Source organism: Helianthus annuus, chromosome 2 (genome assembly GCF_002127325.2).
Source record: "Helianthus annuus cultivar XRQ/B chromosome 2, HanXRQr2.0-SUNRISE, whole genome shotgun sequence".
In the NCBI taxonomy this organism is placed as follows: domain Eukaryota; kingdom Viridiplantae; phylum Streptophyta; class Magnoliopsida; order Asterales; family Asteraceae; genus Helianthus; species Helianthus annuus.
The window spans coordinates 172,323,382-172,347,683 of record NC_035434.2 but is presented as its reverse complement, the minus strand read 5'-3'; the positions used below and the strand labels follow the sequence as shown (position 1 = coordinate 172,347,683).

General features: G+C 35.2%; 3 protein-coding genes, 1 long non-coding RNA gene and 1 other non-coding gene across 5 annotated transcripts; 3 read left to right on the top strand and 2 right to left on the bottom strand.

Moving 5' to 3' along the window:
• Window positions 1–2,384: 2,384 nt before the first annotated feature.
• LOC110907904 lies at window positions 2,385–3,760 on the bottom strand. The gene is made up of 3 exons (XR_002573994.2): window positions 3,381–3,760; window positions 2,889–3,208; window positions 2,385–2,708 (listed from the first exon to the last, which is right to left on the bottom strand). It is a non-coding gene; the product is annotated as an uncharacterized LOC110907904 (long non-coding RNA).
• An 890-nt stretch (window positions 3,761–4,650) lies between these two features.
• TRNAG-UCC lies at window positions 4,651–4,722 on the top strand. The gene has a single exon. It is a non-coding gene; the product is annotated as a tRNA-Gly (tRNA).
• Window positions 4,723–6,059: 1,337 nt separating this feature from the next.
• LOC110927244 lies at window positions 6,060–8,997 on the bottom strand. The gene has a single exon (XM_022170896.2). It carries the CDS (start codon window positions 8,118–8,120, stop codon window positions 6,231–6,233), a length of 1,890 nt encoding a protein of 629 aa, XP_022026588.1. The 5' UTR covers window positions 8,121–8,997; the 3' UTR covers window positions 6,060–6,230.
• A 4,782-nt stretch (window positions 8,998–13,779) lies between these two features.
• Window positions 13,780–16,414, top strand: LOC110900995 (receptor-like protein EIX2). The gene is made up of 3 exons (XM_035983051.1): window positions 13,780–13,984; window positions 14,509–15,166; window positions 15,244–16,414. The coding sequence occupies exons 1-3, from the start codon at window positions 13,780–13,782 to the stop codon at window positions 16,412–16,414; spliced, it is 2,034 nt and encodes a 677-aa protein (XP_035838944.1).
• Window positions 16,415–18,780: 2,366 nt separating this feature from the next.
• Window positions 18,781–19,988, top strand: LOC110900986. Its single transcript, XM_022147844.1, has 2 exons — window positions 18,781–18,846; window positions 19,353–19,988. Exons 1-2 carry the CDS (start codon window positions 18,781–18,783, stop codon window positions 19,986–19,988), a joined length of 702 nt encoding a protein of 233 aa, XP_022003536.1.
• The last annotated feature ends 4,314 nt before the right edge of the window (window positions 19,989–24,302 follow it).

The window sequence follows — 24,302 nt, the reverse complement described above, 5'->3', positions numbered from 1 at the left end:
TCTGTATTTACACACTATTCCCTCTGTTTCTTCTCTCTTTTAGACCCTCTAGTGTTATTATTGTTTCTTCTTTTATGTCTATATAGAACTGTCGAACCTTTCGGATCTTATATAGAACTGTCGAACTTTTCGGATCTTAAATTTGTGTCTTGGATTATCGTAAGAATAAAGACAAGCATTTTACCTAAAAAAAAAGAATAAAGACAAATAAATATGTTCAAACTTATTCTCTCAATAAAGCATGATATATGTTGGATCAGGTGATCTTATTATTATGATTCTCATATTTGTAGAAGAAAAAAAAGGGTAAATTACAATTTTCGTCCTTTATGTTTGTATCGGATTGCAATGGATGACCTTTAACTTCAATAATTACAGTCACAGTCCTTTATTTGTAAAACTCATTACACCTTACGTCCTTTAGCACTAACCTTGTCAAAATTTTCAGTTAAGTATGGCATGTGCCTTGAACATAAGGGCAAGTTGGTAATTTTACTCTAAAATTAAATTAATTATTAAAATTAAAATATATATATATATATATATATATATATATATATATATATATATATATATATATATATATATAAATCAACACATTCACTCTCTCTCAACTCTTTCTCTCTCAATACCCCACCTTTAGCTTTTCTCTATGAGGGGCCAAATATGTAAATATATTTAACCATATACCAATCTACTATTTTAGCTAAACCACAGGAGCAAAAATATAAATTATTTAAAACTAAATTGTATAAAGTATATACTAGGTTAGAACCCCGTGTATTATACGGGTTGAATAAATGTAATTTTATATATTAAATAATAAAAACTTATATCTTTATGAACCTTGTATATTGTACGGGTTAAATAAATGTGATTTTATGTATCAAATAATAAAAAAGTTATATCTTTAAAAACCATGTGTATTACACAAATTAAATAAATGTAATTTTGTATACTAAATACTAAAAACGTCGTATCTTTAAAAAAATCCATGTATAATCGGGTTGAATAAATCTACCAAATAATAAAAAATTACATCCTTAAAAACCCCGTATATTACACGTGTTGAATAGATATAAAAAAAAGTTATATCTTTAAAAACCATGTGTATTACACAGATTAAATAAATGTATTTTTGTATATTAAATACTAAAAACGTCGTATCTTTAAAAAACCCGTGTATAGTCGGGTTGAAAAATCTACCAAATAATAAAAAAAAATTATATCCTAAATAACTGTAATTTTGTATATTAAATACTAAAAGCGTCGTATCTTTAAAAAAACCCGTGTATAGTCGGGTTGAAAAATCTACCAAATAATAAAAAAATTATATCCTTAAAAACCTTGCGTTAGATAAGAGAGGTATTTGTTTTAAAATATATTAAATTAACAATTTAAATTTGAGGATAATATTTTATTAAAGTATGATAAAATTTAATATTAATTTATTATTTATTTATTTAGATAAATATAAATTTGAGGATACCTTCAATGAATGACACGTGTCCAAAAGTTAGTTTCTTTTATTATAGAGAAAAATGCCCGGATAGTCCCTGTGGTTTCGCATTTTTTCACCTATAGTCCCCAACTTTCTAAAATTACCTAAATAGTCCCCAACTTTTCATTTTTTGTTCCCGGATAGTCCCAAGGTCTAACTTCAGTTTGTTTTCTCTGTTAAGTGGGTGTGAAATGACAAAAATACCATTTCCTTTAAAAGACCAAACCACAGGGACTATCCGTGCATATTCTTCATTTTTAGAGAAAAACCCCACCACCACACTTCATCTTCAACCTCCACCCACCATCACCCTCCTCCACCCTCCACCATCATCATCTCTCACACAATATCATCATCTCTCTACCCCTCCTGATAACCCCTCTCTCACACAATCACTCTGCTTTGCTGGCTTCAAGCTCCCCCCCAATTGTTAATTCACTCATCATCATCAACAAGTGCTGTAATTTTCTCCCCCACTTCATTCTTCAACCTAAAATTTGTTCCAATTTCCCTCTCGATTTCATTCCAACCATAGATCTAACTCAATTCACCTTCAGATCATCTTCAATTTCCCCTAATTTATTTATTCTAATCGAACAAATTAGTGTTTTATATCCTCTTCTCTTCTGTAAGTACACTATTCAATTACATTTTACTATGTATCTTTTTAATTTTGACCACTCCTATTTAGGTTTTCATTTCATTTATGTAAATTTCATCTGTTGTAATCATATTTCATATATATTTTATAATTTTGTAGAACTAGTTTTATACACAACGCCGCGTTGCGGCGTGCTCAACCGAATCATTCTTGGTGTGATAACATGTGCGTTTTACATTACAACTCATACCACTATCACGTTAAACCGAATAATTCTTGGGGTAACAACATATGCCAAATGTATTTTTAAAGAACACATGTTTTCTTACACTCTCATTCTATATGGGTACAATAAATTCCCGTGGTTACCTTAATCAACAGGGTCTTGTACTGAAAAAGTCTAATTAATTCTTTGATGCACCAATCTGGTGAAATGTGGTTGTGGTGCGTCCGCGATGGAGAAGATAGGAAACGCCGGCACAATGGTGAAGAACACCGAGCCAGTGAAGCGAGAGAAGTTGTAAGTAGACATTTTATATCCATCCATGCTTGCATAGTTACCAAAGAATAATACTATTATCCATGACCAAAAGGCTAAAGCATGAACTGCAAAATGGTTAAGTGTTAGATCAATTTAAATTAAAGATAGTTTCAAACAACAACACATAATTAAAAAAAAAAAACTAGTTACAAAATAAGATTCAAGAATTGGGCCTTAATTGTTCAATAAAGCAAAACAGATTCAAAACCAAGGACGTTTAAAGGAACCGATGAGACAAACATTACCTGGCAAAGTTGCTGGAATCGCTGATTTATTTATTCAAATCGAACACTTAAACGGGTTAGATGGCCAACGCGTTTTTATATGGATCAACCCGAAAAAAGGCCGTCTTTAAACGGGTCAAAATGAGCAACTTAAAAGCTAATTAATTTCGTCTTCTAGCCGGAGTGGTTGTATGCTTAATCGATAAATACTGAAATGATGGCGCATCGTTACTCGCAAAATTGGGTGGTCGATGTGATACACTGGTACATCTCACAATCATATAAAGTGTGTGCTCGCATTCTAGTGCCAACATCACCACCCTTGCTCGCACTATCACAACCTACAAAGAGTAGAGGAATAATGATGAGAACAGATAAAGTAAACTGTCGAATTGTTGTGAGAGGAAAATCATAACGACATATTCATTAAAACTATATGAATTCTCTTGAATCTTTCTATTTGAGAAGTGTAGAGGTAATAAAAATTGATAATATATAATATTAGTAACAGACCTATTTTTGCAATTTCTTGTCTTCAAACTATGAAACATAGATGATAACGACAGGGCGAAGACGTAGGTACCAGTTCTCCATCGGTCAAGGGCGAAAATTACTCATCTGCAAATTTGTGTTTCTCGTCACTATAAACTAATTAAAAATGACTATTAGTTGGAGATTAACAAAGCAGTCCGAAAAGTTCCAACAATAAACACCCTGTCAACAAATTATAATCAACCACCTATAGCATGCTTGTTGGTGTCCAATTCATAACAAAACTCATGTTAATTTTGCTTTACATCTAATGCATCTTTGGACTGGAAATTCACAATAAAAGCGAATAACTTTTCATTTCACCTGTAAAATGTATATATAGATAATTTAACATTCTTAGTTTCCGATCAAAAGGTAAATTGATAATCCATTTTTTTCCAATTGTTTGCCCTGCTAATGAAATATGCAGAACAATTGGGCTAACTTTTATGCAATAAAAAAAGCAAACATAGAAAAAACAAATTGATGCTATTTCAAAATCAATCGATTGAAATTCAACTCGATATATGCTATTTCAATATCAGCCGATTGAGAAACTGTTTAAGCATATGATTTTTTGTAGTCTTTCTTCACCCAATCAAGCATATTTAAAACAAAAGAAATAAAACTTATGCTCATTCGTTGCAAACAAAATCAGTTGGTGCCGTTCGAGTTTCTTAGAGAAAGAGCAGAAAATTGACACATCAATCTTCGTGACAACCTATTGTTTTTTTGTCTCATGACTCAAGCTAAGAATTAGTAATGCTTACATTACTTATCTCAAACTAAAAAAATCAAGTTTTCGAAACATATTGAACCAAGAATTAGAGGTGTTCAGAATTGAGTTTATAAATTATAATATGATTATTTACTTACGGTTTCATATATAAAGTAAAAAAGTTTTGAGGGTTTCCTTTTCTTAACTTTTTTTTTATCGATTAATTTATGGGTTCAATTTTATTCACATCTAAATGCACTTTACATCAATATCGCAGGTAAGCGAGCAACAAACTGCATCGCTACCCCTTTCTAAATTCACTTTCCTTTTCTTTTAACTAATATATGATCCCTTTGAAATGAAACACATATACCAAACACCTTTTTGTCTCTAAAAACTATGAATCAATAGGTCTGATAAGCAGTGGGAAAATAATTAGTGGTCTGACCCGACCCACATACCGTACTGGCCTGTTTATCAAAACAATATTTTAAATATATAAATAATGTTATGGAAGACGTTATTGCACAGTTGGCGTTTGTAGTCCAACGGTTAGGATAATTGCCTTCCAAGCAATAGACCCGGGTTCGACTCCCGGCAAACGCATATTCTTAAGCATTTTTGTTTTTATGAAGAAAATCATGTAGTTTCATAGTTTTGTATAGGGATGAGTTAATTAACCACCATAACTAATAACCGATAAGCGATATAACTGATGGTTATGATTATAAAACTTTGATTAACCGACAAATCGGTTATGTTACGGTTATGAAGGTTTGATTAACCGAACCGAACTGGTAATTTTACTCTATATTATGGATTTATGTTTTATGTTAACCATATAAATGTTTTTTACTAATATAAAAGTATGTTAGTAACAAAAAACGTAGTCTTGTTTATTTTATAAAAGAAAACTCAAGTTAAGTTCAAACCGTCCACGCCCTTAATGCACACCCTTATTTATTTTAAACCTTGCTTGGTTAAATAACTGAATTAACCAAAACCGACCGAATAACCGTAACCGAAGTTCGGTTACGGTTACGGTTATGGAATTTCATAACCGAAACTAGCGGTTATGGTTATGATTGTGGTTATGATTATGATTAATGGTAAAAACCGTACCAAACCTACTCATACACACCCCTAGTTTTGTATAAGCTAGTTTACTATTAAATAATATTAAAAAAAATCTATCCGTGGAATCATTTTTGAACGTATATAATATGAATCATTTTTGTATAAAATGATTCAAAAGGTTTTATGCACTATAAACACACTTTCTTTCAGCCTATTCGACCCAAAACCTTTATAAACTATATTTTGCATTCTACCTGTTATAATTAAAACATAACCTAAAATAACTCATTCATAAATAAATTGGTCAAAGTTACCACCTCTAATATGCAACAAAATATTTTATTTTACTTTTGACTATCACAAAATCATATTTAGATAGGAGTGTCAATTTATGACACGACATAAATCTAACACGAAATTTACAGGTTTAGGTTGAGTCTAAACGGGTTCGGCTCAGTTTCAGGTTGAGCCAGCGACGGGTGACAATTTGACCCGTTTAACCCACTTATATTTTATTTTTTTTTTTAAATTGTTTGTGTCATAAGGGAAATTGATTGGGTATTCTAAGCCATGATTATAACATAAACAAAAGTCGACATTAGATTTTATAATTAAAAATTAAAATGTAATTGTTTAATACGCGAATAAAAAAAATAAAAAAAAATCAGGTCACACATGTCGTGTTCGGGTCAACCCGCGAAAACTCGTGGTGTGTTCAGGTTCTGGCGTCGGATAAGATTTTCAGGTTCGGGTCCATGGAAACTTTTGGGTTTGGGACGGGTTGGGCCGTATATTTATATTGTATCTAACCATCTATGCAGGGTCTATTGCCAAACCAAAACATGAAAAATTGTCTGTCTCAATGATTCTAAAGAACCAGAATCAATCAATCTCATAAAAGTTCTTTGCCTTCATAAGAAGAATCTTTATTTTTCACAAGCTAACAAAAACCAATTAAAGATATATACAAAACCATTTTACCAAAACATAATTTCTATCTATTCAAACTCCCATCTACACAAGAACTCACCAAACTTTCATGGGGCAAGTTTCCACATTTTAAACCTGTTGAAAAGCAACTCGATAGATTTTTGTACCCTCGAGATTTCACTTTGTTCAACCGCCTGTGACGCTTGCTGCAAACGTTCCACCCCACGACCCAAACACGCAATCGACGGTGCAGAAGGAACCGATTCGACAACACATTCAATACCATCACCGTACACAAGCAAACCGCTGCAAGTAGCCACACTGCACCCGAACGTAGCCCACGGAAGAACCCCAACTGGACGCACACGTCTTTTTCTCATTATTTCGTAAAACGCTGATCTCATTGCCGAAAGACTCGTTTTTTCAACAGATGCAATGACGCTGTGAACAACGGTTCGAATCTTCTCCGCAGAAGCAGCTGCTTTCATCGAAGATGTTGTATTCAGTCCAGAGTTTAACGCACCCGGAGCTATTATTTTTGTCGGGCCGAGAATCTTGCTAACCGATATGGAAACGAGCTTTTGGGTTTGTGTCATTATTAGTTTTAACGAAAATGGAACTTTGAATGTAACCGCTTTTACAAACGCTGATGCTGGAACGACTTTCGAAAGAGATGAAGCTCCGATTACAGCTGTTGCTCCCGCACCCACTGCGACAACCGGTTTATCTTTCAGTTTTCGTTTTTTATCGCTGTGATTGTTGGTTTCGGTTTCACCGTCCTTTGCTGACTCATCAACCAGCTCATCGACAGTGTTCATAATCTCCGGAGGAATAACGGTTTTCCAATGTTTTCTTAAACCGGCTAACGTACTAGCATCTAAAACCGCAACTATTGAGTTGAAGTTCTTTGTTTGACTACGAAGAGCGTTTGCAAGAAGTGCGTGTGACTTTTCTTCATCGGGTAGAGAAGAAAAGTCAACATTAGGCGGTTGACTTCCGGTTTTGATAGGCATTCGACCAGCATTATTAAAAGCGATACGTAACCCCTCAACTGCAATTCTAAATGCGTAAACTTCTGAAAGGATTTGAGTATCAACACTCTCTCCTTTGCTGACATCACGAAGCATTTTTTGTGCGTAAGATAAAGCCCTTCCGATCGAAGGTATTTCCACAAATATGTCATGCAAATCTTCGAGTAAGGGATACACAGAACACGCATATTGCGGGACCTCATAATCATCTTTCGGCTGAATGTCTACACGACCCGTATCTTGTTCAGAACTTAACTGAATCAAATGAGACATTAACGATTTTAACGTCTGGGAATGAAGCAAATCATCTGAAATGAAAAATCTACTTGAACCTGACGTAATTATTGAACTCGCTTTTTGTGGCATCAAGTTATTAGGCTGTAAACCGAAAGCATGTGAACTGTTACCAGATTCAACCTCAGTTGAGTGACCGTAATCCTTTCCTATATTCACGAATGGCGATTCGAGCAACAAAAACGAAGAACCAACTTCTTCAGCAGCTCGTTTCGCAGCCGAAAAATGACCGTTAAACCCAACACCAAAAATCCCCTTCAACACTAAACTCCCAGCCACATTCTCATACTTATCTTTCCCAATTTTATGAAGAAAACACCGCTTGAGTACTTCTAACGAAGAAGTCGGAATCGAATGTTCACCATCACCACTATCACCTACCAACTGAACATCACTAAACTCAACCTCCTTAACCTGAACGACAACCGCACCTGGCTTAACACATCTAACAACACGCTCCGCATCAACAGCCGATCTCTCAGACAAATTCTGAGCACAGAGTACATAAACCACCGCCTGCGTTTCCGGTTCACGAAACGCAAACACAAACCGCTTCGTCTCGTCCGGTACCTCCAATCTACTCACCAATCCATCCGATACTCGCAAATCATCATTCACAATCCTCGAAAACGGCCATAAACTCTGTACGTAACTCAAAATTGCAGTGGCCATAAAATCATACCCTACGATTTCGATGAATCTTAACCTAGCTCTTCAATTCCAGTCAATTCACCACACGAATCGAACGACTTCGATACGATTCATAACAAACATCAAATTCAACCAGATCCAGAGCCAAAAACCTAATTCGTAATCAACAATTTCTCTGAATCTTAACCTAACGCTTCAATATCAGTCAATTCATCACACGAATCGAACAATTTCGATACGATTCATAACAAACATCTAATTCGAACAGATTCAGAGCCAAAAACCTAATTCGTAACCAACAATTTCTCTGAATCTTAACCTAACGCTTCAATATCAGTCAATTCATCACACGAATCTAACAATTTCGATACGATTCATAACAAACACCAAATTCGAACAGATTCAGAGCCAAAAACCTAAATAGCGATCAACAATTTCTCTGAATCTTAACCTAACGCTTCGATTTCAGTCAATTTGATACACGAATCGAACAATTTCAAATCGATTCAAAACAAACATCAAATTAGAACAGATTTAGAACGAAAACCTAACTAGTAATGAACGATTTCTCTGAATCATAACCTAATGGTTCGATTTCAGTCAATTTGATACACGAATCGAGCAATTTCAATGCGATTTATAACAAACATCAGATTCTAACGGAATTAGAAGAATACGAACGAAAACCTAATTTGTGATTAACGAAAAATGAATGGATTGAATCATGTAAAGAGTGTTTACGAACAGAAACAATCATATATATGTGATTGTTACGTGATTGATAAAGGAGTATTGGTACCTGATTGCGAATCGGAAACTAGGGTTTATGATTCTGGAAGAATGTTGATGAAAATGAATATTAATATCAAACACTAGAAAACTCTAAACTAAACTAGAATTATTCGAAGAGTTCATAGTTAAAAAACAACTAGTACACGTGCTTTGTGACGGGACTATTAAACCGAACAAAATGTTAACTCATAAAAATTAGACCAAAACGTAAAACATAGAAAATAATAACAAAGTCGGCCTAGGACCCGCAAGTTGTAACAGGGCTTATTAAACCACTAAAAAAGACATAATAACACTGAATTACACATGCACATTGCCATGTGTTTACTCGCAAGATTTAGACTGTAATGTAAAACGACAAGTCTGTAAAAAGATGAAAATAAATAGGTTAAAAAATAGAAAAACTAAAAGGGAAAATAGAAAAACTAAAAGGGTTCATGTGTATAAAAATGAAAGTTTAGGGTTAACTATGTAAGAAAAATTGAATATTAAAAATCATCTAAAAATCAAGCCCCGTTTGCGGTATGCACATATAATGTATATATGTGTGGGCCATCGGGGGCAAAAGTGAAAGTGCACCAATTTTAACGTTATTTTACTAATTTCGTGAAAATAACGTTAAAAGCTCAGGACGGTTAATCAGGCATCATGTGGTGGCGTTGATAGCTGAAAGACAAAAGGGTACATGCACTAATTGGTCTTTGTCCCGATTGTTGAGTGTTATGTGCCTTATGTCTCACTGGAAGCAGCCTCTCTATTTCTACGGAGTAGAGGTAAGGCTGTCTACATCTTACTCTCCTCAGACCCTACCTTACCTTTGCTATTGGTGGGATTTACTGAGTATGATGATAATGATGATGACTTACAAACTATTACTGCTAAATTAAGGAGGAATCATCATCATCATCGTACTCAGTAAATCTCACCAATAGCAAAGTTAAGGTAGGGTCTGAAAAGGGTAAGATATAGACAGCCTTACCTCTACCCCATAGGAATAGAGAGGCTGCTTTAAGTGAGACCCCGACTTAATAGTAGTTTTGCATCAAGCCTTGGACATAAAACACATAACACTCGACAATTGAGACAACTGTCGATTAGTGCATGTACCCCTTGTCTTTCGACTATCAATGCCACCACATGATTCAAAATTAACCATCCACTATTTTAACGTTACTTTCACGAAATTAGTAAAATAACGTTAAAATTAGTGCACTTTCACTTTTCACATTAAAGGAGAACCAGATAAGGGTGTTATCGATTCAGGTTTGATTATTTTTTGGTTTACTTGGTTTGATTATTTTTTGGGCAACAAAAACTTGAACCGAATTTAAATGGCATAAATCAAACAAAACATCAAATTTGAATTCCGTTCGCCATTAGTTTCAAACTTTCAAACTTAGAAAAAAGAAACAATTTTTAACAAGATTATATTTAGAGGTGGTCATCGGTTTGGCTTCAGATTCCTAGGTATTGTAATGGGTTCTTTGATTCATTATATTGGATTCCTTAAAACAAATTTAACTAATTCGGTTATGTAGAAAATCAAGCTGAATATTAAACATGTATTTCGTTCAGTGTTAAATGGTTTCGGTCTAGTTTCGTTTCGCTTAATTGGTTTGTAACAGGATATTGAACAATCCTACCAAAGGATTGAAATCTCCCACTCCCTTACCTCTCTTATTGAGGATGTGGGTAACCAGAAACCCTACTCAACAAAGCTAAGACCAATAACAATCGCAACAAATAATGAAAGAAAAAAGACATAAACTGGAAACAAGAGGCTGGACGCCGGAAGCCAGAAGCTCCCGGCAGGAAGCTGATACGTCAATAGCTGATGACCAGAAGCTAAAGTTACTAGTACACGTTGGAACTTGAACTCAACAGGTCAAAAATGATGGTATTTTGCCCAAAAGCACATAAATATGACCTCGAGACACGCAAACCTAAACATTACCCGAAGAGACAAGGCTAACCCTATAAACAACATTAAATGAGGATAAGCTTTACCAAATCAGGAGGTATGAGCTGGCACATGCTCCCATGGGAAGAACACTCTCTTTTTTTAGAATTATATGTATTATAACGTACCTCATTATATCATGCAATATCTTATAATTATCATCAGAGTTAAATCCATTAATTTTGTTTGATTATTGCATAAACCACTGATTGTGTTAATATATTGTGAACGGTGGATGGATGGTAGAAGAGATGAATGGCCGCTAGTGAGAAGAAGAAGAAAAGTGAGGGTGGGGATTTGGGGGAGAAGAAATGGGGTGGGACCCACATAGATATTTGTTTTAATTAAACTATTTTTTGTTTATTGTTTTTCTTAATAAGTAACGGTACTTTGATAATTTAATACAAACTTAACTAAATAATTTAACAGAGTTTAGTGATAAGGACCACTCGAGTACAAAAATTACAACCACTGGGACCAAATGTGTAATTATTGAACTACTGGGACTAAGTCTGCAATATTTGCAAACCACAGACCAACCAAGCATTTAACTCTTGTAATAATATAGCTTTTGTTATCACACATTCACACCCAACCCACTAAAAAAATAACCCATGTAGACCTATTATCCAACCCATTCGAGCTACTTAGGAAATAGTCATTTGATTAGCAACTTCGTCTCATTCAATAATCCAAGTTTAAGTAGGTTGTTATTGTCGAATTATTTGCTTAAAAGTTTTTTTGCAATTTGTTTACTTCAAGTTGATCATCCATTAAAAAATAACATAACAAAATCTCTACCTCCAACATAATTTGAGCTAATAGTTTAACCATGATAAAAAATAAATATGACTTAAGTCAACTAACCATGATATATGAAGAAATACAAAGAGGAAATGCCACTAACAGATGTAACCATTTCACTCTGTTAATTACCGTAAGTTGACCTTCACACCGTAACCATCACATCCCATTCTAACATGGTTTAACATCCAAAAAAGTACAAGACTTTGTTGGATGACTATTGCGATGATCTATGTAGATAGACCACACCAATGCTATAAATAAAATAAAAAACTAACATTGTCTATACAATTTATAACGAGATTGATAAACTAACAAAAATCAAGTACCGCGTTGTATATTATTTACGCCGCATGATGCGGGTTTCCTAAAATTATAAATTTACCATTATATAGTATATCATAGTAAATTTATAATTTCTTTATTTTCATTTTCATCCCTTTTACAATATAGATACGCTTTTAACCTATTTACTTTTTTCACAAACATTAATTCCGCTATAAATTTTGCTGGAAACGGCGTTGTGTCCGAAATAAAAAAAGATTATTTGGTATTGTAGGCTATGTCAAGTGTCGATACCGTACCATTGTACCGATACCGTACCATTGTACCAATACCATGACCAACAAAACCAATACCGATTGATGTAAAACACGACTTTACTTTTTGGGTTAAACAACTTTATTATTCGGGATACAACATACAACTTTTGTGTGATGAAACCGTTATAAATATTTTTTTTGTATCGCAAACTATAATATGTAATCCGCAATGAACAAAGTTGTGTTAAGAATTATTTCATTTTGTGTGGTAAAATTACACCTATTGCCAATACTATATAGGTAACGAAACGAACAAAATTGATACCGGCAGCCGCTACAATGCGTGGGCACCTTCCCCTTCCCTACATCACCTTCTCCCACCTCCACCTCGCCACCTTCCCTCTTTTCTCATCAAGGGAGATCGTTCCCCTTCATCCCCTTCCCCTCCATCCTCTTCCCCTCCAATCAACACCTTCCAATTATCACCTTCACCACACAACATGACATCAGGAAGGAGGACGAGGACTTTTCACCACGGGCACCGAATTAACATGGGGGTGTGTTCCCCTTCAGGGCCGAAGGCCACGTAGACTCCCTGAGCCCTTACTCCTCCCCACACCCCATAGCGTTACCACTCGTGTATATAAGCTTGTAATGCTTAAAGGAGTTTGGATCGCTTAAAAGAGTTTCGATTTCTAATTTTCAAACATATATGGACATCAAAGTTGAAAGAAAGTCAATCGTGTGGTCAGTGTTGATACGTGAAATAATTCAATGTAAAGTATTATGTATTATATAAGCTGTCACTCATAATGATTTTCCTTGCCTGCCTGTCATATGCCAAGACCTTTAATAAAGTGCATCGATAAGGCATTGAAACTTAGTGGAGAGTTCAAATGAGAAGAAATTTTTTGTAACAATAAAAAAGAACAAATTTCAACCATAAGAATGCTTTATTTTACTTCATTTAATATAAATATTTTATGTTACTATAAGGGTACAATGGTAAATCTACATTGGTTCATTAATTTGTAGTCTTCCTCTTTAATAGCTAATACATTAAATTTTTTGTAACTTATCTTCAAAATATATATTTTTTCAAAAAAATAAAATAAAATAATTTAAAGTGTAAGATAAATTACGAGTTGTGTAGGATAAATTCTGAGTTGTGTAGGATAAATTTCAACGTGTAGGATGAATTTCGAAATATGTAGGATAACTTTTGATGTGTGTAGGCAAAAAAAGTTAGTGTGAAGGATAATAGTCTTTATGACTAATTAATTAGTAAAAAAATGATAATAAATGAGATAAGTAAAAAAACTATTTAATGTTTGACAAAATTACCCGTTGTTCTTTTTCTTCTCAATTAAATTTTCTTCTCAAATGAACCTTCCCCTTGGAACTTAAGCTTATATAAAGCTTCTTAGGAGAATATATGTTGATATATCAAGATTAACACATTGAAACAATTGCAAAATGACGAATAATTTTTGCCATAAATTTATGCATCTTGTTTGTTTTATTTTGTCAATCTTTTTGCTTGGTCTAAAGATTACAACAGCCAATCTAGTTGGCTACCAAGATGAAGGAGGAGCAAGTAATTATAAGTGCATCGATAAGGAGAGGCATGCTCTTCTTGAATTCAAAGCATACATTGATCAAGACCCCAAGGGTTTTCTCTCTTGTTGATGAAGAAGCAACCAATGATTGTTGTAGCTGGAGTGGAGTTACATGCAACAACCATTCTCATGCTACTGGCCTTGACTTGAAAGGTGGAGATCTTAAAGGTAAGATTAGCTCTTCATTGTTGAACTTAACCTACTTGAATAATCTTGACCTTTCCAACAATTCTTTTCATGGATCCAGTGCGGATCCAGCCAGTTTTTTCACTGGGTTCCTTTTTCCAAATCATACAAGGTTTACACTACACAAAACGTTTTTTTCCAAATCATACAAGGTTTACACTACAAAAGAACGTTTTTTTCCAAATCGACTGGGTTCCTGGGAACCCGGTAAACCCCTCTAAATCCGCCCCTGCATGGATCCATTCCCAATTCCATTGGTTCCTTGACCGAATTAAGGCACCTTGACCTTTCCTTCAATTCTCTTTTAAATGGAACCATTCCTCATGAACTTGGAAACCTCACAAACTTGCAAGTTCTTACCCTTGAATCCTTGAGTAGTTGCACAATTGAAAACCTCGATTGGCTGTCTCGTTTGTCTCAGTTAGAAAACATAAATTTGAATGGTATTTCTCTTGGCAAAGCAGATAACTTGGTAAATATGATTCTAAATCTTCAAAAACTCTCAGTTTTAAGTTTAGATGATTGTGACCTCTCACAGATCATACATCCATATTCTCATTCCGCAGCCAACTTTTCTTTTCCTCCGCATATTAGTCAAATTTATCTCGGAAACAACAACCTCAACTCATCCATGTATCATTGGTTGTTTCCATTAACTAGCAACCGGCTTGAAACTCTTGATCTTTCAGGAAACAAGTTAGATGGGATACCCGAATATCTTGGAAATCTCTGCTTGGGAGTTTTGTATTTTGATGAAAACTCAATGCCTGTCGTATTTCCTGATTTATTGAAAAACTTGTCTGGATGTACATCTGTTACGCTAGAATTGTTGCAAGCTCAATCTAGCCAGTTGACAGGGTCGATATCCGATGATATCCAAAAGTTTTCATCCCTAGAAGCGTTAATCCTTTCTCACAATAAATTAAATGGAAGTATAAGTGAAAAATTGTGGAAACTACCCAATCTTTTCAGGCTTGATCTTTCTTCCAATTATCTTAAAGGAGCCATCCCTAAAATCAAAGGAAAGTCAAAGATTACCTTTATAAATCTTTCAAACAACTCACTCGAAGTTGTTCCTTCCATTGCTTGGAAATGTAGTGTACGAAGGATTGACATGAGCTCCAACAACTTTCATGGTCCTATACCACATGTTCCATCACTGTGGTATGGCTAGACCTTTCCAAAAACAAATTCGATGGAAGAATCTCTTTTTTGTGTGAAAACATTAATGGGTCTTTAAGTTTACTTGATTTATCGGATAATTCATTAACAGGAGAAATTCCAGATTGTTTTTGGCATTTTAAACAACTAAGAGTTCTTAAGCTTGGTCAAAACAATTTTTCTGGAAGGCTTCCTGCTTCTCTGAAGTATTTGACCAAACTTGAGGTTTTGTACTTGTACAACAACAGCTTCACAGGAGAATTCCCCTTATCTTTACAGGCGTGTAAAAAGTTAGCCTTTTTGGACTTGGGGGCCAATAAGTTTTCTGGTTACGTGCCTATTTGGATCGGCGAAAAATTGCAAAGCTTGTATATTTTTAGACTTTCATCAAATAATTTCTATGGAACTATCCCTTCACAATTATGTCCATTGGTGAATCTAACAGTTTTAGACCTTTCAATGAACAACCTCTATGGAACCATCCCCACATGTCTCGGTAATCTTACTTCCATGGTGCAATCAAGTGACCAAAATGTGCACGCTTATTCTACGTACTGGGAATATTTCGGTGATAGCTATGTTGACCATATGACGTTCAATTGGCAAGGAAGTATACGTGAATTTAGCAGCACTCTAGGATTGATGAAGAGTATTGATTTATCAAGCAACAATCTAACAGGAATTATCCCAGATGAACTAACCGATCTCCATGAATTGATTACACTGAACTTGTCAATGAATGCTCTCCTCGGAGGGATTCCAGCAAATATTGGCCAGATGACAAATCTTCTACATTTGGATGTGTCTCGAAACAATCTTTCGGGAAATATACCGCTAAGCATGTCTCAGATGTCTTCATTAAATTATCTAGACGTGTCATATAATAATTTGTCTGGGAGAATTCCATCTGGCACTCAACTCCAGTCTTTTGAACGTTCAAGATACATCGGAAATGAAGGACTATGTGGACCTCCCCTGACCAAATATTGCCCTGGAGATAAAGAGTTAGAAGTAACCCCCTTTCTTGGTCAAAGTGAGATTGGAGGCAAAGGCATAGATGAACTGGAAACATGGTTTTATATTGGTGGTGCTATCGGCTTTGCAACTGGATTTTGGATAGTATGTGGCACTTTAATTGTCAATCGTCGTTGGAGGAATGCTTTTTTTCACTATTTTGATTCCTTGAAAGATTGGGTTTATGTAAAAATGATGGTCTTCATTGCAAAATTGCAGCGAGGTGCAAATGCATAGTATAGTAGTCTACATTTCATGTTTCATCTTATGTTGTTCCTATCTACTTATTTATGTCCATGTATTGGTGTGTGAGATAGAGATAATATTATAAGGTAATGCTTCAGTTGTTCTTGGTGGGGTTTTTAAGTCCCCTTTATCAATAAAATTGCCACCAATACCACGAGTGGCCATTTCCCTGTGCCGTGTGAGATAAAGCATCTCAAACAAAAGTTCATCGGGTAATTGCATATAACAAAAATAAACATGTTGCAGTGAACTGTTATGACTTATGTTGTTTGGTAAGCAAAAATACCAAACGAGTGGCCATTTCCCTGTGACTGATTATACATTTTGTCACTCGGGTTTATTCAAAAATACCTACCGAGGACATCACACTTGTATTATTTAGGGACTTTTAAGTCCCTGCTGCTCAGATTGGTTACTTTTTGAGTGATTTGGAAGCGAAAGTGGGTGAGGTGAGGGAGAGAGAGAAGGTATCGTACACTTCAAGAATTTTGGTATGTCGCGATGATGGTTTTAGCGACAATATGTTGTCGTCGGCAAGCTACCCTACAACGATGACATGTCGTTAGGTCACCCTATGGTGAGAGAGGATGAACGAGGATGTGAGGGCGAGTGAAGAGAGAGAAGATAATGTTGTTTTTAAGCCACTTAGGGTATGGCCTAGTGGTAGAGGGAGAAAAAACTCTTGGAGGAGACTTGAGTTCGAATCCACCAAAGGTGGTTTTAGCTCTTAAATTTGAGGTGAAGGAGAAGGGTCACTAGACACTACGAGAATCTTGGTATGTTGCGATGAAGGTTTTAGCGACAACATGTTGTCGTTAACAAAAGTTACCCTACAGTGATGACATGTCATCGGCACAAGATTCCTAAATATATTTGTTAGGTCACTCTATGGCCAGGGAGGATGAACGAGGATGTGAGGGTGAGTGAAGAGAGAAGAGAATGATGTTTTAACTTTTAAGGGAGAGAGGGTTATTAGGTAGTGTAATGATCAAATACAAATAGGTCTTAACATACAAAATGGCCTTAAGAGCACCCATAACAACCAACGTGATCCATCCAACAAACTGTCTAGTCAGCATGTCACATCATTCCAAACTACCACCATTTCAAACCTCACTTTTTCTTCCAACAATAAACCATTCCAAATCCCTACATCACGTCCCACGTTTTACACTTAAAAAAAAAAAAAAAAAACTATTGTGAGTGAGTGGACCCCACTAATTCTAAACCACAGCGTCTGCTCCATCAAACCTCCTCCCACCTGACCACCACCTCCAACAAGGATGATCCGTTGTTTATGCTCTAATAAGAAGTGAAGGAAGCTTTTCTTAATCTATTTTAATATGATATTTAATTGTAAAATTCAAAAAAAAAATCATGTATTTACTCTAGTTGAGTAATTACATAATTACTCCACTAAGAGGGGACGGGGCGGTCCGTTATGGACTCCCGAGCACGCGTGATGATCATTAAGCACACCGCCGCCACTCATTGTTTAACGCGTTATAAACATAACGCGTGGAGTAGATAACGCGTTGAGAATATGAACGTTGGGGTTTTGACCGTTTATTTTTGACCGTTTTTTTTTTGAACGTTGGTAAATGGGTTTTTTTATATAAAATCCAAATATTTCAATACACAACTCATACAACTCTCAACAATTCTCACAAAAACTTCAAAAAACTCTCAACTATTTTCACACTCATTTTTTTACAAGAAATATGGAAGGTTCAAGCAAGAGAGGTGGTGGATCGAAAAAAAGAGGTGGCGGTTCGGGTACGAAGAAAATAAGGCCCAAGGTTCGAGCGAATCTTGGTGAGCCCGATCGATTTAGGTTGCAAGACGAACCCGACCAAGTCCCACCCTTTCAAACCCAACAATATCCACCCTTTCAAACCCAACAATATCCACCCTTTCAATCGCAAACGTACCATAACCAACCGTTCGTTCCACCGTTTCAACCTCACCAATTTCAATCGCAAACGTATCAAACCCAACCCAACACACTCGACCCTCTACTAGAAGACAACACCCTCATTCATCTTTTAGCCAACGCGTGGAATGGACCACGTGAACCACAACCAAGTCTTGACGAGGACGAGGAAGAGGAAGAGGAAGAAGAAGCGGAGGAAGAGGAAGAGGAAGAGGAAGAAGAACAAAATGTTGAGGTTCAAGAAATCGTTCCAATCGGCCGACAACCTTGGACGAGCGAGGAGGAGGTCTCGTTGACGAAGGCGTATTTGCACATCTCGGAGAGTAGGAAACACGGGAACGAGCAACGAAGGGATGCGTTTTGGAGACGGGTTATTAATCATTTTATGAAACTTCCCGGTGCAAGGGTCCGAAACATGGACAAAATGACGTCGAAGTGGACGGATTTGAACAAGAAAATTAGCAAGTTCAACGCTTGTTTCATTCAAAAGGTATGTTTTTTTATTAACAAAAAAGTTAAAAAAAACAGTTTTTATAAAAAAAACATTTTTATAAAAAAAACAGTTTATAAAAACAAAACAGTTTTATAAAAAAAACAGTTTATAAAAAAAACAGTTTTTTATAAAAAAAACAGTTTTTAATAAAAAAAACAGTTTTTTATAAATAACAGTTTATAAAAACAGTTTTATAAAAAAAACAGTTTTATATAAAAAACAGTTTATAAAAAAACAGTTTTTTATAAAAAAAAAACAGTTTTTAATAAAAAAAACAGTTTTTTATAAATAACAGTTTATAAAAACAGTTTTATAAAAAAAACAGTTTTATATAAAAAACAGTTTATAAAAACAGTTTATTAAAAAAAACAGTTTTTTATAAAAAAAACAGTTTTTTATAAAAAACAGTTTATAAAAAAAACAGTTTATAAAAAAACAACAGTTTTTTTAAAAAAACAGTTTATACAAAAAAACAGTTTTATAACATTTTATTTTTTTTGTAGAGCCGAAACCCACAAAGTGGAGCGAGCGAGGCGACGATCATGCAACAAGCCATCGAATTGTATTGCACAACGTACCATAAGAGAACTTTTCCACACGTGGCGGCATGGGAAGTTGCGAGACATCACCCGAAGTGGGTCCCCGTTGAGTTGGTTGACACGAGTGGTCCTACGGCTCCAAAAAATCGAGGCGGTTCAAAAAGAACAAAGACATCCGATTCGGGGAACTACACGACTTCCGCGTCGGATAACTTGCCCCAAATGAACTTAAACGACGAGCCTCTAGACGAACCCCTTGACGAGCCCGTTGAGGAAGATACACCCACAAGGCCACGACGCAGACGAGGTGGTGATTCGTCAAGCAAAGGGAAGGAGGCGGTGGCGGAGTCGATTTTTAGAATCGAAGAGGAGAAAATGACCCAATACAAGATGGCCGAACAAAGAAAAGAAACAATGATGACCCTAAAAGTTGAACGGGAGCAGGCGTACAAGGAACACTTGAAAACGATCGAAAGACAAAATGATTTAAAAATCTTGTGTGAAAAACACGCCCATCTCGACGAACCGTTCAAGTCAATTGTCATCGAACAAAAGCGCGCGATTTGCGCAAAGTGGGGTTGGGAGATGCCATCGGTTTAGTTGTTTTTTTTTATTTGGTTATGTAATTTTTTTTAAAGTTTAATGAAATTTATAATTTAGTGTTTTATTTTTATTTTCTAATTTTAAAATGAAAATTAAAAAAAATGGGAGTGATAGAATCCATCACTAGTGATTCCACCCCTAGTCCATTTCTATCACTAGTGATAGAAATATGGTTGATGACATGTCATGCTTTGATTGGAGAGTGGGAGTGATAGAATCCATCACTAGTGATTCCACCCCTAGTCCCCTAATATAAAAAAAAATTGTATTGAATTTTTAACCACCAACCAGATACTTGTTGATCATTGCACTTACGACCATGGTTAACATTTTCCTTTATACTCAAAATTATAATAAGTTTGACGTCCAATATGGGGCAAATTATTTCAACTCATCATTATCACACTATAGACATAAATATATTTTATTAGATTATGTGATGGGTTACAAATGGGATCCTTTGTATAGAGACCATGTTACACTCTATACCCTGTGCTATAACAAATATCAATTCTTGGTCTAATATTACACTATACTATGACATGATGATATTGATTCTTTGTCTAATAACGTTATGTTTTCGGTAGGATTGGATTTTCTATTTAAAAGAGAGTTGCAGCGTAGTTTCGGTAGGATTGGATTTTCTATTTAAAAGAGAGTTGCGGCGTAGTTTCGGTATACTATGACATAATATTAAACTAGTTGACGTGCACCTAACCTATAGAAATTTTAACCCAATTCAAAATACTTTTAATCTTATCTAAACATAAAATAAATAATAATTATTTAACTCTTATCTAAATAAACTAGTGGGTACGTTTTAGTCAACCACAATTACGAAGACTTGGGTCAATATTCATGACTTTGTAGCCATTTTAACACACTCACGTCGTAGCTTTGAAAATTTACATAATTTTTGTAAATTTGAACAACTTATAGGATTTACTTATGGTAAAGTATATAAGGTAGCGTTTGTTTCACATAATAAAATGAAATCTTAATGGAATTGGAATATTGATTCCACTCCATATTTTGTTGGTTTCAACAAGAAAATGAGTTGGAATTGAACAAAAACATAAGAAAGAGAATCTAGATTCCAATTCCATTCAAATTCCATTCCATTTTGCGAAACAAACACACCTAAATTTCAGGTTCTGCGCGAATTCTCATTCTAATTCACTTACAATCCATGAAACGAAAGTTTGTATGTGAAAACAAGAAATTATAGTGTTTTCTACAATCATCTTTACAAAAAGCTCATTAGTCCAAATATTGCTTTAACTGATTTAATTGTATTTGGATGTCAATAACTATAAGTTTCCAATATTTTTTCTTAAAAGCAATCAAATATACTTTTAATTCTACATCATTATTCATCGCGAAACTCAAACCTTCGACCTAGTGGGGAACGCACAATTTTACACACCTGGATACCACAAGGTCAAAGGCTCTTTGATAAGAATTTCCAAATATCTCACATTATATCTTATTATTTAGATCCATGATTTTTACTTTTAGATTTTAGATCAACAAAAGATCACAAAATAGATCAAAACCACTATGATTCACTTAGCCTAACTAACTAAGTGATGTATATTTTTACTTGCACTCATATTGGAGGCAAGGGTCGGTATTCTAAACCTGTGTACTTTTTTTTTATTACTAGCTTTTTTCTACACTGTTTTGTGAAACCTATGTTATTAAATATTAAAAGTTTTAATAAAATTCTGGTATAATGAATAGAAGGTTAGTAATTTTATTTTAGATCTTAAATAATGGATTTTCTACATAAGATATCCTTTATAGAAAGTTTAATTTTTGCTGATTTTAGTCAATAATAATAATATAATAAATCAAATTAAGGAGAGGCATGCTCTTCTTCATTTCAAAGCACACCTTCATCAAGACTTCTATGGCCTTCTTTCTACATGGACTCCTAAAGAAGAAGCAACCAATGATTGTTGTAAATGGCGTGGAGTCACGTGCAACAACCAAACCGGTCATGTCACAAGTCTTGATTTGTTCAATGGAGATCTTGAAGGTGAGCTTAGCCCTTCATTGCTTAACTTAAGCTACTTGAATCATCTTGACCTTTCCGGCAATCAATTTGAAGGAACCATTCCACATTTCATCGGTTCCTTGACTAAATTAAGGTACCTTGACATTTCTTGGAATGATTTTAGTGGAAGCATTCCCATTTTTGTCGGTTCCATGACTCGGTTGAGGTACCTTCATCTTTCCGACAATCAATTTGAAGGAACCATTCCGCATTTCATCGGTTCCTTGACCAAATTAAGGTACCTTGACATTTCTTGGAATTATTTTAGTGGAAACATTCCCATGTTTATCAGTTCCATGACTCAGTTGAGGTACCTTCGTCTTTCGTCCAATTCCTTTAATGGAACCATTCCCTTGTTTATTGGTTCCATGACTCAATTAAGGCATCTTGACCTTTCGGACAATTATTTTCATGAAACCATTCTCTTGTTCATTGGTTCCATGATTCAATTAAGGCACCTTGACCTTTCGTACAATTTTTTTAATGGGACCGTCCCTCTAGAATTTGGAAACATGACCAACTTGCAAAATCTTTATCTTGGATACCTTGGAGGATGTGCAATTAAAAGCTTAGATTGGTTGTCTCGTCTGCCACAATTAGGGAAACTTGATATGTCAGGTATTTCCCTACCAAAGAAAATCACTGGGTAAATGTGATTTTGAGCCTTCATAACTTGTCGTATTTAAAATTAAGGGGATGTGGTCTTTCACATGTCAGGCGTCCATTTTATTCATCTGTAAACTCTTCTTCGTCATCTATTGTTAGCCTGAATATTGGGAACAACAGTCTTAACTCATCCTCGTATCATTGGTTGTTGTTGATACATATTATGTGGTCGCGACTCGACTCGGTTCGACTTGGCTCGGTTCGACTTGGTTAGTTTCGGCTCATGCCCGACATCACGACATTCCTCCGTCGTGCGCCCCAGAGTTCGACACGCGAAGCACGGAGAGCCACGGACCGTTTCCCATTTACACATCATCATGACATCATCATGATGATGTCATGATGATGTCAAGACCTTGACTTAAACTTCAAAGATATGAAACAGATTGTATCTTTACGTGCATGGATTGTTTATGAGCTTTGACTTTCAACGAATCAAAAACAAGTACTGGGCTTATAATATTTGACGAAAGTGATTTGGGCCAAGCCCATTGGCGACGAAACAGATGGGGTCTTGACGAAACATGTGTGTTTCGTCAAGCTTGATCCAATTTCGTCGAGCTTGTCTTTGATTCGCCAACAATGTTCTGATTCGCCAAGCCAGATTCGCCAAAGATGTGATTCGTTGTGCTGTGACTATAAATACACTGTCTGTGGATAAGAAAGTAAGAGAACACATTGTAGAACACAGAGAGCATATTTGTGAGAGCACACACACTGAGAGAGAGTTTGCAAAAGAGATTTGTAAACATTGAGCTTGTAACCGAACCTTTCATTCGTATTAATACAAGTGGTGTTAATCGGTGAATATTGTGTGTGTTGTTTTGTGCGTGTTCTATCTCGGTTTGCCATTCCGGTTGGATTCCGCACAACCGGGTTGGTTAGTATACAAGGATTAGGCGACTAGATCCTCCTAGCCGGACCTACAAGTGGTATCAGAGCCTTGGCTCTTTTCCTTGTTAAAACCGACTGTGTTCTTGGTTTGTTTTTCGGGTGTTAAACTTTATATTTTTCTGGAAAAACATTATGAAATCTGGTTAAATCTTGTGTTTTTGCTTAGTGTTTTGTTAAAAACCTTGTTATTTTTCATGTTTACATGTTAGTGATAGGTTTTTGTTAAACATTTTAGCAAAATATAGTGTTTCGGAAGTTTAAACTTTACCGGAAAACTTAAGTATTCTGGGTTTGTTCTTGACATATTCATAAAAACTTCAAAGTGTTCTTCATTTTTTTTTTCATAGTTTTGATCCTTGAGGATAAGGTTTGAAACTTGTTTGTGCATTGGGAAGGGTTCTGATATCACATCTTACTTGTTTGGTGAAAAGCACTGTGTACAAGCCGAAAGTAGGTTCAGTGTTGTGTCAGTAAAGAAAAAGTCTTCACCAACCCAGTTACTTTTTGGTGAAACAGATTTTCAACGAAACAGAGAAACAGAATCCTTGGCGAAACAAAACTCTATCAATATTTTGGCGAAACAGAAAACCTTTTTCATTGAATTGACGAAACATAATTTGGGCCACCTTTTCTAATTCGTCAAAGCCCACATTAAGTCATCCTATTTCGTCAAACTAAAACAATTTGTCCTT

What these genes read in the sequence shown, in the direction of transcription:
- LOC110927244 (XM_022170896.2), bottom strand. Translation starts at nt 8,120, where the DNA reads ATGGCCACTGCAATTTTGAGTTACGTACAGAGTTTATGGCCGTTTTCG.
- LOC110900995 (XM_035983051.1), top strand. Translation starts at nt 13,780, where the DNA reads ATGAAGGAGGAGCAAGTAATTATAAGTGCATCGATAAGGAGAGGCATG. An exon ending in GAAAGGTGGAGATCTTAAAG is followed by an intron (nt 13,985 to 14,508) that starts GTAAGATTAGCT and finishes AAAAACTCTCAG; the next exon opens with TTTTAAGTTTAGATGATTGT. An exon ending in CCACATGTTCCATCACTGTG is followed by an intron (nt 15,167 to 15,243) that starts GTATGGCTAGAC and finishes TGGGTCTTTAAG; the next exon opens with TTTACTTGATTTATCGGATA.
- LOC110900986 (XM_022147844.1), top strand. Translation starts at nt 18,781, where the DNA reads ATGACGTCGAAGTGGACGGATTTGAACAAGAAAATTAGCAAGTTCAAC. An exon ending in ACGCTTGTTTCATTCAAAAG is followed by an intron (nt 18,847 to 19,352) that starts GTATGTTTTTTT and finishes TTTTTTTTGTAG; the next exon opens with AGCCGAAACCCACAAAGTGG.